At 38.0% G+C, this 14,206-nt stretch overlaps 1 protein-coding gene across 1 annotated transcript in view; it reads left to right on the forward strand.

The window, feature by feature from the left end:
- fgf10.L (fibroblast growth factor 10 L homeolog) overlaps nt 1-4,958 on the forward strand; it is a 64,857-nt gene extending 59,899 nt beyond the window's left edge. Inside the window, exons 2-3 of the mRNA XM_018266199.2 lie at nt 1,942-2,045; nt 4,221-4,958. Coding sequence (XP_018121688.1) covers nt 1,942-2,045; nt 4,221-4,412 — 296 coding nt within the window. The 3' untranslated portion in view covers nt 4,413-4,958. The remainder of the gene's footprint in view (nt 1-1,941; nt 2,046-4,220) is intronic.
- The last annotated feature ends 9,248 nt before the right edge of the window (nt 4,959-14,206 follow it).

Consider the following 14,206-nt stretch of genomic DNA (forward strand, 5'->3'; position numbering starts at 1 on the left):
AAAATAAATAGATCAGCTCTACCCCCTACATTAAAGTCTTTGTGGCTGGTACAGCATAAAACAATTCCACAAAACAAACACATAAAATTTAGTTTTAGATTAGTTTAGTAAAAGTAGAATACATTTCGTCCACCAAATAACTGCCGAATGTCCACATCTCTTTCTGATACACTGCTTAGTTCTCTTTTAAATATTGATATTTCACAAATATGACTTTGTCTGTACTTTAACGATGTGTAAAATTCCACGCAAAGCCATTTTCGTCAGTTTTTCCTATAGCCGGCACAACTTGTTATTACTTTTTACGATTGCTTTTAAAATATTTGGTAACAGAACATGGTTTGTGGAACACCTGCACACATTACACCGCAATAGCTGCCGGCATCATTATTTCACTAATAAGCCAATTAAGAAAAAAATGGGAGTGAACCCATGTTCTCATTGTGATTTAGTCAAATGTGACAAAGTGTCATATTTAAAATGCATAAAAGATCAAATAATGATACATAGAGCCAACGTTAAAAGACTCATTTTGTGCATAAAAGTGCATCGTTGTGATTTAGTAAATGTGTCATGTTACGATTGACATTATTTGCATTATTTGGTTATAATGTGTAAAACAACCATCAAGTGATAATACATAAACACAGCATAAAAATACATTTTTGTGCAAATGAGTCCGTCATACGATCAGTGTCAGACTGGGATGCCAGTGGCCCACCAGAAAGCCTTAGACCTTGGGCCCACCAGAAAACCAAAGAACGTGAGCCCACCAGAAAACCTTAGACAGTGGACCTTTCCAAACTATTATTTCTACTCTACTCACTAAACCTCTTCCAGTAGGAGAGAGGAGAGCACTCTGATGCAGATTAACTGCTTGTGATTAATATTTATTTAAGCTGTTATACACAACATGTTTCGGGCTGTAATTGCCCTTTCTGCGTCAGACTGCTCTCCTCTCTCCTACTGAAAGTTCAATTGTTTGGGATGTTCGGTACATCTGTTCGGGAGGATTAATGCATTCATTCATCAGGTGCTAATTGGCAGAGCGCGGATTCCTTACTTCCACTCACTAAACCTCTTCATTCTCCGAATGAATTTCGAATGTTTTTTTTGGCTACTTTGACCATCGAATGGGCTACTTCGACCTTCAACCTCGAAACGAACGATTCAAACTAAAAATCATTCGACTATTCGAACATTCGATAGTCAAAGTACTGTCTCTTTAAGAAAAAACTTCGACCTCCTTGTTCGCCACCTAAAAGCTACCGAAGTCAATGTTAGCCTAGGGGGAAAGTTTTCTAAGCATTTTTTGGTCGAACAAAAATCGTTTGATCGGTGTATTAAAATCCTTTGAATCAAATTGATTTTTCGTTCGATCGAACGAATAGCGTTAAATTCTTCGACTTCGATATTCTAAGTCGAAGGATTTAACTTCGACAGTCAAATATCGAGGGTTAATTAACCCTCGATATTCGACCTTAAGTAAATTTGCCCCCTAGTCTTTTATATATACTTACAATATTCTCTCATTATTAAGCATTTTCCCCATAAAGAAATAGGGAATGACCATGAAACAGGCCAAATGTTTAGAAGCAAAAGGGCCCACTAACACCTGGGCCCACCTGGAGTTTTCCTGGTATCCCGGTGGGCCAGTCCGACTGCATACAATAGTCCATTGTCCATAATATCCAGAAAAAGTATCCAGAAGAAAGTATCAAAAATTATATTAGAAAAGTATTAAAGTAAAGTCTTTCAAAAGTCTGTATAATCCGGAAAAACATTCAGGATGTAAATCAATCCATTGGTGAAATCACACTTCCAGAGGTAACCAATTAGGAGTTAGCTTTACTAGAGTAATGAAATGGATGTAGTATTTGATTGGCTTGTTACTAAAATAAAATGTAAGTAAATATTGATGTTTTATTTCCGTATCTTTAGGTATACTGGAGATAACATCTGTGGACGTGGGGGTTGTGGCAGTGAAAGCCATTAACAGCAATTATTACTTAGCCATGAATAGGAGAGGAAAGATCTACGGTTCGGTAAGTAACCATTCAAACTGTGTAATGAGGTCCTGACAATTCTAGGTACCCTTTTCTGATTATTTGCTAATATCCCGGGTAAACATCCGGTATCTAGGTGAGATGCCATATAGTACACCATTTAGGTCACATGTACAGTACCTACATGTATATATGTTCCAAGAAAAAAGTTTGCACTTAATTGATAAATCGGTTTGTTGATAATCACAAAAATATCTGTAATATCAGACTGAAATATTTACCAACTCCAGTCATTCCAAAAGGCTGGGTCTCGGCCATACTCTGGGGGTTATCTAATAAAAGGCACTAAGTTTGTCCAGGGGCAGCAACCCATAGCAACCAATGAGCAGGTAGCATTTACTGGTCACCTTTTTAAATGCAAACATCTTATTGGCTGCTATGGGTTACTGCTCCTGGGCAAGCTTAGTGCCTTATATTACATATGTGGGAATGTGTTTAAGCAATGGGCTTGCTCTTTTCACCATATAGTCAGAACTGCCCATGTTTCCCTAACTAAAGATTAAATGGAAGTTAGTATATGGCTTTATTAATGGATCTCTCTATCCAGTGTTGCATTGTATAGAATAACACACATGTTTAGACACATTAGAAAAATTATATTTGGAGGTGCACAGGATACTAGGGCTTATTACAGGCATGCACTTCAGACGAGCAATCAATTAAAAATATATGTAGGAAGTAAAAAAATGATAAGAAAGAAATATATCGTCCAGCAAAATCCAATGAAATTGAAAAAAAAAGTCTTCCCAATCAATACCGATGTCTTCCATTTCCTAGGGGTTGCTGTGTCCTCAGCAATTAGTCAAACCAGAAATAAAGTAGCTCTAAATAAAAATACAGATGAGGGGCACACTCTCATAGTGGAAAACCATTCACATGATTTACTAAAAACACATAGTTGCACTTACAATGTAAGGTTGAATCACGCAGGGCCGGAACTAGGGGTAGGCAGGGTAGGCACCGGCCTAGGGCGCAATCAATACAGGAGATTTTTTTTGTTCATTTCTTTTTCCGTTTTGTACTTGGTCTTTAATTGTGGTTTTTACAATTAAGCAAGAGCTGCCTAACTGGCACAGGTACATGGGGGCAATCTGGGGGGTGATATTTTTGGTTGGATGATGACTGCTGGCACAGGTACATGTAGAAATCAGGAAGGTGGGGGTTATATTTATTTGACTGGATGATGACTGCTGGCACAATCATACCCTGATTTTAAGTTTTGCCACATTTCACACTGCTTTTCTGTGGTTCCACCAATATATAATGCATAATAAATTTCTCTGATGTTATGTTTTCCTGGATTTTTCACCATTACACCTCTGAAAAACTTAATATGGGGATTCCACTGTATTCCATTGTAGTGTCAATACTTATAATTACACAAATTAAATGTTACATTCATCAATGTATTGTGAGAATTCACAATGGTACCTGGGGGGGGTACCTGTAGCATCAATTTATATTACAGACAAACCTCATTTTCTGCTTGATAATCTGCTAAGACCCCTAAGCTTAGCTTCTCAACAGCTGCTCAGAGCCCACTGAGCATGTGAGAGACACTTTCCAAGATGGTGACCCCCTGTGACAAGTTTGAAGTCCTGGATCATTGCTGCTATTGAAAATCTGAAACTTTAGGCTGGTGCAATAAGTTCAGTATATAAAATATGGCATTTTTAACCACATTCATTTTTAGAGTTTAGTTCTCCTTTAAGCGCTGAGGTTACACAGACATGTCAACCCACCTGAATTTTTCAAAAGTCATCTTGACTTAACTCCCTTTACCCAGTCACCAGCAATTACAGTCCATTCAACTGCTCCCTGTAATTTGTACGTGAATCTTAGCCATTTAAAAGCATAGTAGTTTACTGAAAATCCTCACAAGCAGTTGTTGCAGGGAGAAGAATCATGGGACGTGGCCTAGAGGTGTTGCCTGGGCAGGGAGTGGAGCAGGTGATGTACTAGGATCCCTTCAGATCCTGGTTGTCATCTGGTTTTAGTTTGAAAACTGTTTCAAGATGTCTGTTATATATTTTTGTATACGAATCATGTCCAATGAGTAGTAGCTCATTTTTACTAAATGTTCAGTGAGATTTACCAGTAGCTTTTTATTGCAGTTACTTTCCTTTTTCTAACAGTTTTTTATATTTTCCACAGAAAGAATTCAGTATTGATTGCAAGCTGAAAGAGAGAATAGAGGAGAATGGCTACAACACCTATGCGTCACATAACTGGAAGAACAATGAGAGACAAATGTTTGTGGCCCTTAATGGTAAAGGAGTTCCAAAGAGAGGACCAAAAACAAGACGGAAAAATACTTCGGCTCACTTTCTTCCAATTGTCTTTTAACCTCAAATGAAGGAATTTACATATTTCTGTATTAAGTACTTCAGTACTTTCTTCAAAAACCCTTAGTGTGTACTCACCTCCTAACTCCATTCTAATGGGGAGGTCCAAGATGGATAATGTTCTTGTTTGGATTGTAGAAGGACAGTATTTCTTATTGACTTCATGGTGGAAGGAAAGCAGCCAGTACCTGTGTTACATAGAATTTTATTTGTACAGTCCGATTTAACGGATACAAGGCAATTAAATCATTGATCTACTGGGAAAGTTATTTATGGATTACTTTATTCAAATCAAAGACATTCATTGCTCATTCACTTCCAATGGTCCCAATGAGCTGTGAGACTTTACTGGAAGCACTTGGGTCAAAAGTATTGATGATGTATTTTTCTGAAGAGTCAACGTGAAGAATGGTTAGGATTAAGAAATATAAATGTATTAAAACTGTTCTAACAAAAATGAATATTATGGTATGCCTGTGTACTTTTACCTTCATCTCTCTCTGTTTCTTTGTAAGTTATTTATTTAATAGAATGTTTGATACCTGTCTTCTGTGTTTGAATTGTTTGTCTAAAATTCAAAAATGTTGGCTGTCACTCTCATAGATAGATGTCTCTGCTTCACCATCATACTACAATATGTGTCTAGGCTGAAAAAAAAAGAACACGTTGACTATCATACAAATTAATTTTTTTCTAATGGTTCCTTTTCAGTTGGGCATGACTCAAGGATAGATAGACTTTTTTTAGGTTTTAAAGAGAGGAAGATACAAGTCGATTACGCCATTGGGAAAAAACATAAACAGTGTTAGTGAACTCTTCAAGGCAAGACCTTTGGGAGGTATTTGTTGATTAAAGTTTGTTGGTGAAAAAACTGACAACACAAAACACAGGTAAATTGTACACTGCTTTTTGAGTGGCAGGACACCAAACAATGGGTTGGTCCAGATTAATCAAAAATCACACGGTCTTCCTAAAGCAAGTGGAGTGTATACATGTTATGCATTTTGGCCCACTTTGTCTGTTAGTGTAACTGCTCATGATTTAACACCTTTATATGAATAGCTTATCACTAATATTATCATTTTTATTCTAGTGTGGATAGATCTTAATCGTTTCCTGGGACAGTACAGCTACCAGAATGATATTTACAGCTTGCTACACTATTTACCCCTGACTTTAAGAAAACTTTGCCTCACTTGCAGAGGTATAACATGTATGATGTACACCCTGTGTTACATACTTTATGCAAAACCTCAGACCAGTATAGGAGTGAGAAGACTTGTTTTTTTTTGTAAATGCCACCAGGTCATGATTAGTCATAATTATATATATATATATATATTACACATATATTTCTGTTTCTATGACCTAATGGAAAAATGGTGCTTACAGATGGAATAGACTTCAGCACTTCTTTTTACAGAAATGCTACATCAAGGAGTGCTCCAGCTGTTGCACCAAAATGTGCTCTAGATGTTGCAGCTAGGAATGTTCCCAATGTTACACCAAGGACTGCTCCCGATGTGACACCAAGGAGTGCTCCAGATCTTATACCAGGGAGTGTTCCAGCTGTTGCACCAAGGAGTGCTCTAGGTGTTGCAGCTAGGTGTGCACCAGCTTTTACACCAAGGAGTACTCCAGATGTTACACCAAGTAGTGCACCAGATGTTGCAGCTAGGAGTGCTCCTGATGTTACACCGAGTAGTGCACCAGCTGTTACACCAAGGAGTGCTCCAGATGTTACACCAAGTAGTGCACTAGATGTTGCAGCTAGGAGTGCTACTGATGTTATACCAAGTAGTGCTCCAGATTTTATACCAAGTAGTGCTCAAGTGTTACACCAAGGAGTTCACCAGATGTTGCAGCTAGGAGTGCTCCCAATGGGAGTGTTCCAGCTGTTACACCAAGGAGTGCTCTAGGTGTTGCAGCTAGGTGTGCACCAGCTGTTACACCAATGAGTACTCCAGATGCTACACCAAGTAGTGCACCAGATGTTGCAGCTAGGAGTGCTCCTGATGTTACACTAAGTAGTGCCCCAGATGTTACACCAAGGAGGGCTCCATGTGTTCCATATATATTCTAATTTCAGATCTTAAAAGTACAATATTTGGACCAAAAAATTGTTATGACCAATTGGAGTCCTCTTGCTGGAAATTTCACCAAAGCCTACATATATGTATTAACTGAAATCCCTCAAGGCATTGAGTTTAGACTGTGAACTTTAACGACTAGTGAAAATCCTTTTTTCTTCTTCTGGCCTTGAGAATAAAGTGCATGTAATGGGGTTCAAATATTTCAAAATTTAAAAGATTCTCCCCCAAAATCTCTTTAATTTAAATAAAATTTAAATAAAATTAGATAAATAATACATATATCACCCAAGCCACAGACTCACTTTGTATTCCATTAGACAAAAGTACATGCCTTATAGGCCGTGTCCCACCAAAGAAAAGGCATAGTCTAATGTTATCTTATACAAAAAATGTTAGATGATAAGGTAAGAATGAATTGATATTGCAGTTCTTGTAAAATAATATGGTTTATTTTTATTGCTCGAAAATATTTTGGTACAAATGAAAAAGACTTTTTACTAAAAGTATAACCTCTAGAAATACTGGTATTTTGTGGTCTTATAAGTTATTTGAATTTAATGCTTTTTATGAGCACTTCCATGTAAAGCTGTTATTTAAGTATTAGCTGTTTAAAAGGAGCTTTCCCATAAACTGCAAAATGGTTAGATTGTGTTGTCTTCCTCAATAAAGCTGACTCTTAATCAGTGTATAGCTAATTATTTATTGATGTTTAAATGTGAATATCTTTGTGATAGCTAATATAAACAGATATAGAACCTTTTATCTAAAATGCTTGGGACCCGAGGCTTTCTAACAAAGGGAATACTCACCCTATCACATTTTGACCACCTTTTATAGCTCTCATTCATTTAAAAGGAAATACCAATACCTCTGAAGCAGGTGCTTTTATCCAAAAATGGTGCTTACTAAAGTATTTATGGTTTCCATATGGATCCATTTGTTTCAGGGGAGGTTGCCGAACATGCAGATCTTTGTGCAATTTGGCCAGCTATGTCTGGAAAAGCCCACTCAGTCTTGGTCCTAAGGGGCCAAATCAGCAGCTCCAATTGGCCCATTCATGGCCAGCTTTAAGATGGCCATAGACATAACAATTACGATCTTTCTTGGAAAAGATCTTTCCAAAAAAGATCATTAGTTTCTATAACACTTGTAGAGCTGAATCGCGAGATATACAGGTAGAAACAATAGAATTCTACCTGACGATTCAGCACTAACAATGGCCGATGTTTGTGTTCCTTCAAAGGCACCCGATCAAAATTTTCCATCCAGCCCGATTGACGAGCCGACCTATATCTAAGTCTTCTGCCAATATAGGTCGGCTCGTTTCCTACCATACGCACAACGACTATCGTACGGAAATTAGTTTTGTACGATATTATCTATGGCCACCTTAAATAAGATTAATAATGCTGGGGGAGGGGCATAGAGATCACATTATCAAACTAAAAACAATGTGATGCATGCAGATTCATATTGGACAGGCCTGTACAAATTTTCCTGTTGAAATTCCTTAGAATCGTGACAGTTTAATTCAGTCATGTTTTACTGCTTTAAGGGGGAAGTTCACCTTTAAGTTCACTTTTAGTATGTTATAGAATGGCAGATTCTAAGCAACTTTTCCATTGGTCTTCATTTATTTATTTATGTTAGTTTTATAGTTATTTGCCTTCTTCTTCTGACACTTTCCAGCTTTCAAATTGGACTCACTGACCCCATCTAAATCATCAGTTGCTTTGTAAGGTTACACATTTGGCAGGTTACTATTGAATTTGCTCATTTTTTTACACTTATCTATTATTACATTTTCCCGAAAAAAAATTTAGGGGAAAAAAACAGATTTTCAAGATTTTTTGGGATTTTTCACCGAAAACTCTTTTTGCCTGAAAACTCCAAAACCGTTGGGGTATTCCACGAAACCCAGCGCACATCAAAAAATCATTGACTTATATGTAACATCGACAGGTCTGAGATGCCGGATTTTCTGATTCAGACTTTTCCATCCTCTGGGTTTAATAAATTCCGAAAAATTTGTGATTTTCTAAAAGTCAGATTTTATTAAAAAAATCATAATTATTTGGGGATTTTTGCATTCGGAGTTTAGTAAATAACCACCTTATTGTTATTGCTACTTTGTATTATTCATCTTTCTATACAGGCCCTCTCCTATTTATCCTGTCTCTTATTCAAATCAAATATGGTTGCTTGGGTAACCACATTGCTGACATTGTAAACTGGAGAGCTGCTAAATGACTAAAAAAACACAAATAATAAAAAATGAAAACCAATTTCAGATTGTCTCAGAAATTCACTCTCTACGTCATACTAAAAGTTAATTTAAAGGTGAATAACCTTTTAACATCCAGGGGTACCAATTTTCTCACTCATGTAGAAAGTAGGTTGGCACCTAATCAGCCTGATGATTGGTTGGATCTCAGCCTGTGATTGGTTGGATCTCTACATGGAAGAAGTTACACACACATGGAGTTTTCCATAAACACTTATATTTTTATTGTGACTCACAGACAGTGTCAGACTGGGCAGGCGGGAAACCGGGAAAAAACCCGGTGGGCCCCGGGCTCTTGTGGGCCCCTCTGGCCCAGATCTGCTTCTTAGTGGAAATAAAAAATTTTGCATGTGCGCACTGACGTCACGCTGTGCACATACTTACAAACCCAGCGCCATGCGAGTACGGACAAAGCGGCGCTCCGGAGCGGCGAGAGGGGCCCTTAGGCAGTAGACCCAGTGGGCCCCAGGCACCCCAGTCTGACCCTGCTCACAGCTGGTGCTTAAGGCACCCACATCTCTTAAGGGATGTTTTTGCAGCTTGATATAAATGGGTTCCTTCCCACCTCTTCAAAAGTATTTTTGTTCTCAGTCTAAAATATAAACTTTGCCTTCTTCGTATGAGTGTTGCTTATCTTGCCCTTAAAAGCTAGCCCTCATATTTTGGGACATTCACATATTCAACAGTTGGCATCCCAATATATAGTTTTTTGCAGTCTCCTCTACAGTGGACTGCTTATGTATTTTGGTGTTACCAGGCTTCGTCTGAGTGCATTGCATTGTTTGAAAAACACAGGAATGTGATGTTTGTAAAAATGCTCCTAAGGTTTTCTGATACTCCATACAAATGGGATGACTATATTATCTTGTCTGCTGTGCCTCTTTTCTCTGCATATAAGTCTGGTATACAAAAGCTTTTAAAACCCCTTTGATATGTTTTATTTCTTGTCCTTAGACTCCATGGGACAAATTCGTCTGTGAAGAATTCGTCACTCTCCGCACCACTTCACCAGGCACAAATTCACTACCACTACTCAAATTCACTAAAATGCGTCTCTGCTGCCAAACTCTAGCGAAGTTGTGCTAGCGTTAATTCATCAGCGCAAGCATTTTATAGCGAACTTTCGCTAACATTCATTTCTGCCTAGTGAAACTTCATTAGTACCCTTACGCTTAGGTCAATTTGAATAGGGCGGGTACATAAAGTCATATGTATCTTTTCGAAATTCGACCATCGAATTTGATACTTCGATAGTCGAAGTGTATATAAAAATTGTTCGATTGACCGATTAAATCGTTTGCATTGAATGATTCGAAAGATTTTACAAAAAAATACTTAGACTTAGCGAAACACTCAGAAAGGTTATAGGAGGTCCCCCATAGGCTAAACAGTCATTCGTCAGGTTTAAGGTGGCGAAGTGTCGAAGTCAAGGTTTTTTAAAGAGACATTACTTCGATTTTCAAAGTCGAAGTTTTTTCAATTCGAATCGAATTTTGGCCTATTCGATGGCCGAAGTACCCAAAAATTACTTCGAAATTCGAAGTTTTTGAATTCGAAAATTCACTTTAACCCTTAGTAAATGGCCCCTAGGTGTTGGCGGTCTGAGAGAAGAAGATTTTAAATTATGAAAAAAAGAGATTATCTTAATATATTTCAAAGATTAGATTAATGCTAGTTTGTTAGCAAGGGGAAATTGTTCCATTGAGCATGAAATGATATGTACAATCCAGATAGATGAATCAAAACCGGAGGATATAGTCACATTTTTCTATTTAACAGGGCATTTAGTTCAGATATATGTGGACTGGTGCAAGCATGGAGGACAAAAAAGTTAATGTGATTCCAGACCAAAATACAGAACCAATAAAGGAAGAATGTGAGAACCAAAGTATAAGGAAGATTTAACTGACGTCCTAAGATGGCGGAGTCCAAGATGGCGGCGTCTCACATGCGGTTCCTACTGGGTGCAGCTCTGTGACATCACACCTGCGTTTAAGTTATTAACTGATCTACAATGAATACTGAGTGCTGGTTGCGTAATGTGCACAAAGGTATGAGTCTCGGGATTGGACTAGGTACCCAGTGCAATATAAATAGTGACAGCGTCTCAGGTAATATAAGATCAGTATTTATTATTATATTCACTTTTAAACACTGTTCATTAACGGACTGAACATGGACTCATTTTTGGGACTGTAAACTCACTAGGGGTTAATTGATGAATAAATCTGATTAACCAATGGAATCACTGAAGGGAGGAGGATGATGTAACCACACCCCTATAACACTATATATGTCTCAAGAGAAAGTAATCACATTAGGCTTGATAAAGGGTCCAGTAGGGCCCGAAACGTTGCCCTTTGTGTGTTTGTATATGGGCTAATAAATCACTGAAGATTTTTGCAACACTACCAGAGTGCTACTGGATTTTTTCACTGGATGTAAAAATTGACCCAGTTTGCAGGCAAGGGTCTTCCGGTTTAGCACCTGCACCTACACAGGTGAATACAAGAGGGTAGAACACTCCTAACTATTGCTATCACACCTGCGTCAGACGCGTCGCCGGCGTTGGATTAATCGCCAGCGCCGATACACCAGCGCAAGGATGCCAGAGTCATGGCGTCACTGCGTCCATTTTTGGCGCCAATGGAGGCCTATAAAAGACACTGGAGCTTTGCTGACTTTGCCCTACAATAGGTTCCACATAGTGAGTTCCTGGGTGCGCTATTAATCCTGATCTTGGCCTTGCCTGTCTAACCGTGTATTGAACCTTTGCCGCCTGTACAGACCTTTTGCCTGGACCTGACTTCACCTTTCTCTTAACCCCTTGGATACCTTGAACTGGTTGGACTGTGCTTCCTCCTTGGTCCGCTACCTCTGGCTGAGCCTTCGGGCCCCTTACACAGAGGAGGAGGAGAGCAGGAAGCCAAAACTGGTGCCAAGACAGTAGTTTTCAGAAGGACAGTGGTTCAATTGGTAGAAATCAAAGCAGGACTGGATTATGATTTATGATAAGGAGGTTGATGAGACTTTATTCATAACAAAACTATATAACATTTCTATTACCTAATCTACCTACACTGCTGACTACACCCTCTATTTTAGTACTCAAGGCTGATGTCTTTTCAGCTTACCCCCTTTTCTGGCCCTGTGTAATACACTAATTTTGATTTCGTCTTTTATAACCGCCTAAAAGTCCATTTGCCTTTTGACTTCTACTAGATACTGTATGTAAGGTATAGGCCTGGTTTTGACTTAATGCCATAATGCTTGAGGAGTTGAAGAATTTTTGATCTGAGCATATTCTAAGAGTTTTTACTGAGCTGTACAATTAATACCCAAGCCATTCAAGACAGTGTTTGGGGTTTTCTACTCAAGTGTATATCAGCCTTGAATATAATTGAATGCCAAACTGTTTTCAAAGGGACATTAGGACTCACTAAAATATTTATGGTTGCTTAGTGGAGCACAAGAAGGAAATTATGCTGCTATTCAACAATTGATAAACAACTCAAGTAAAAATCAGCGTAATTATTTTGACAGTGGCTAGACTCTTAAACAGTGTTTCTTTATCCCACATGGGACCTAGCCTTACAACTTAACGTTTAGTTTAGACTTAACGCCATACTCTTGCTGGTAATATGTCGCTACTAGCTAGCGTTGCCCAGGAAATTTCATATACCGTCATTAAAATAATACAATATATTTAATTTAAATTCTCTTCATTTCAAACCCCAATACTGTAAAGCAGATTCAAAATTTTTGTTTTACTTCAAATTAGGGGCAAAGGGGCTTGGAATAGAGACTTACAGGGGAATGTAATTAAAGTCGCAAAGAGCAAAACAATTCGCACCAATAAGACTAAAAATCCACATCTCGCAATGTAATATTGTTCCTTAAACTGTTATTGCATTGCGAATTTTAATTGCGCATTGCGAATTTTAATTGCGCACTCATAAGAAGTGCTTGAAGGTGTCGTAATCTTTTGGAGCAAACATAACGACTTTTTCAGTAAGAAGTTTTATTACATTGACTGCGCATTGGCGCAAACTATAAAATTCGCAAACGGTCTTTCACTGTCGGAAGTGGTCGCTAAACAGTTTCCGGGCTCGCAAAAGCTATATTAAATTCGCACAAAGCAAAATTTGTTCGCGCAGAGGCATAACTTTTCGCATTGCGAATAGTTTTTCCGTTAGCGATTTTTATTACATTCCCCCGTTAAAGTAAAAAAAATTGTGGTATTAGAGCTTTTTGAAACCACAATTAAACTCATTTTCTCTAAAACCAAGAATGCCACAACAATTATTTAAAGATCTGATTATAAAAAGTAAAAACAGAAAAAAACTCTGAATGATGGGTCAAAAAATATGAAAACCTCTAAAACCTTTAAAAATACTAAATTTTCAGACACTTTTTTGTGGAAAAAATCTACTTCTATAGTACTTCAATTGCTATTACATGGCAAAGCTTTGTATTCGAGTTTTTTGTGATTTTTACACTTAATAAATTTGTAATTTTTAGAGTTTTAGAGATATAAAAAACATGAATTTCTAGAGGAAAAATACAATTTCTGAAGAAAAAAAACAGAAATCAATCCGAATGTTAGTAAATCGGCACCTAAGTCTTGAGTTTGGGTTGAAAAAAGTCTGTTTTCTCTCAAGGATACACCATGAGATTAGAGCGATGGTTATGTAAGTGGGATATTTAAGGTGAACACTTATTTGCTACACTGTGGGGGCATTTACTCAGACCCCCTTAGTGCTCATTCTGGCAGTACTTTTTCCTTGCCCAATGTTTTCCTGTATCTTTAACCTTGTTATGAACTAACTGGACCCTGTCCAAAAGGTTAGGCCTCCAAAGGGGGTTTGAACTGGAAAAGTCGACAATTGTTGCTGTAAATTTTTAAAAAAATTATGATTGGCGTACATTATATAATTATTATGTTTTTTTATACATCACCCCACCCCCTTTGTTATGAGACAATTTAGACAAGGGAGGGGGTGGGGTCTTGAACAAGGGAAGTTCCAATAGAACAATGGCAGCACATGTTGCTTGACATTGGTGGGAAATTGCACTTCCAGTGGTTAGCAACATTCCCCGCTAATAGCTGTGAATTGAGGATCAATCAAGTCATCTTGACGTTTTCGTTCTAAGTTAGAGTTTGTGAAACAGTGACATTTTGCCAAAATTCATGGGGAGTCAATGGTAGTCAAAATGTAATTGTAGCTAAGACATTTTAGCTCTGCAATAGCATATTCATGCCCTACCTTGTTGCTTTCTTCTGTGCTACAAGTCTCCTTTATAGAAAAAAGGCTCTCACATTGCCAATTTCTTCATAGTGCCTGGACAGACAGAAGGAGGGCTGGGGGTGGCTCTGATCTGATTGGTTGGTGTGGAAGGCAAGGGGGTGGATAATAA

The sequence above is a fragment of the Xenopus laevis genome, chromosome 1L (genome assembly GCF_017654675.1).
Source record: "Xenopus laevis strain J_2021 chromosome 1L, Xenopus_laevis_v10.1, whole genome shotgun sequence".
NCBI lineage: Eukaryota > Metazoa > Chordata > Amphibia > Anura > Pipidae > Xenopus > Xenopus laevis.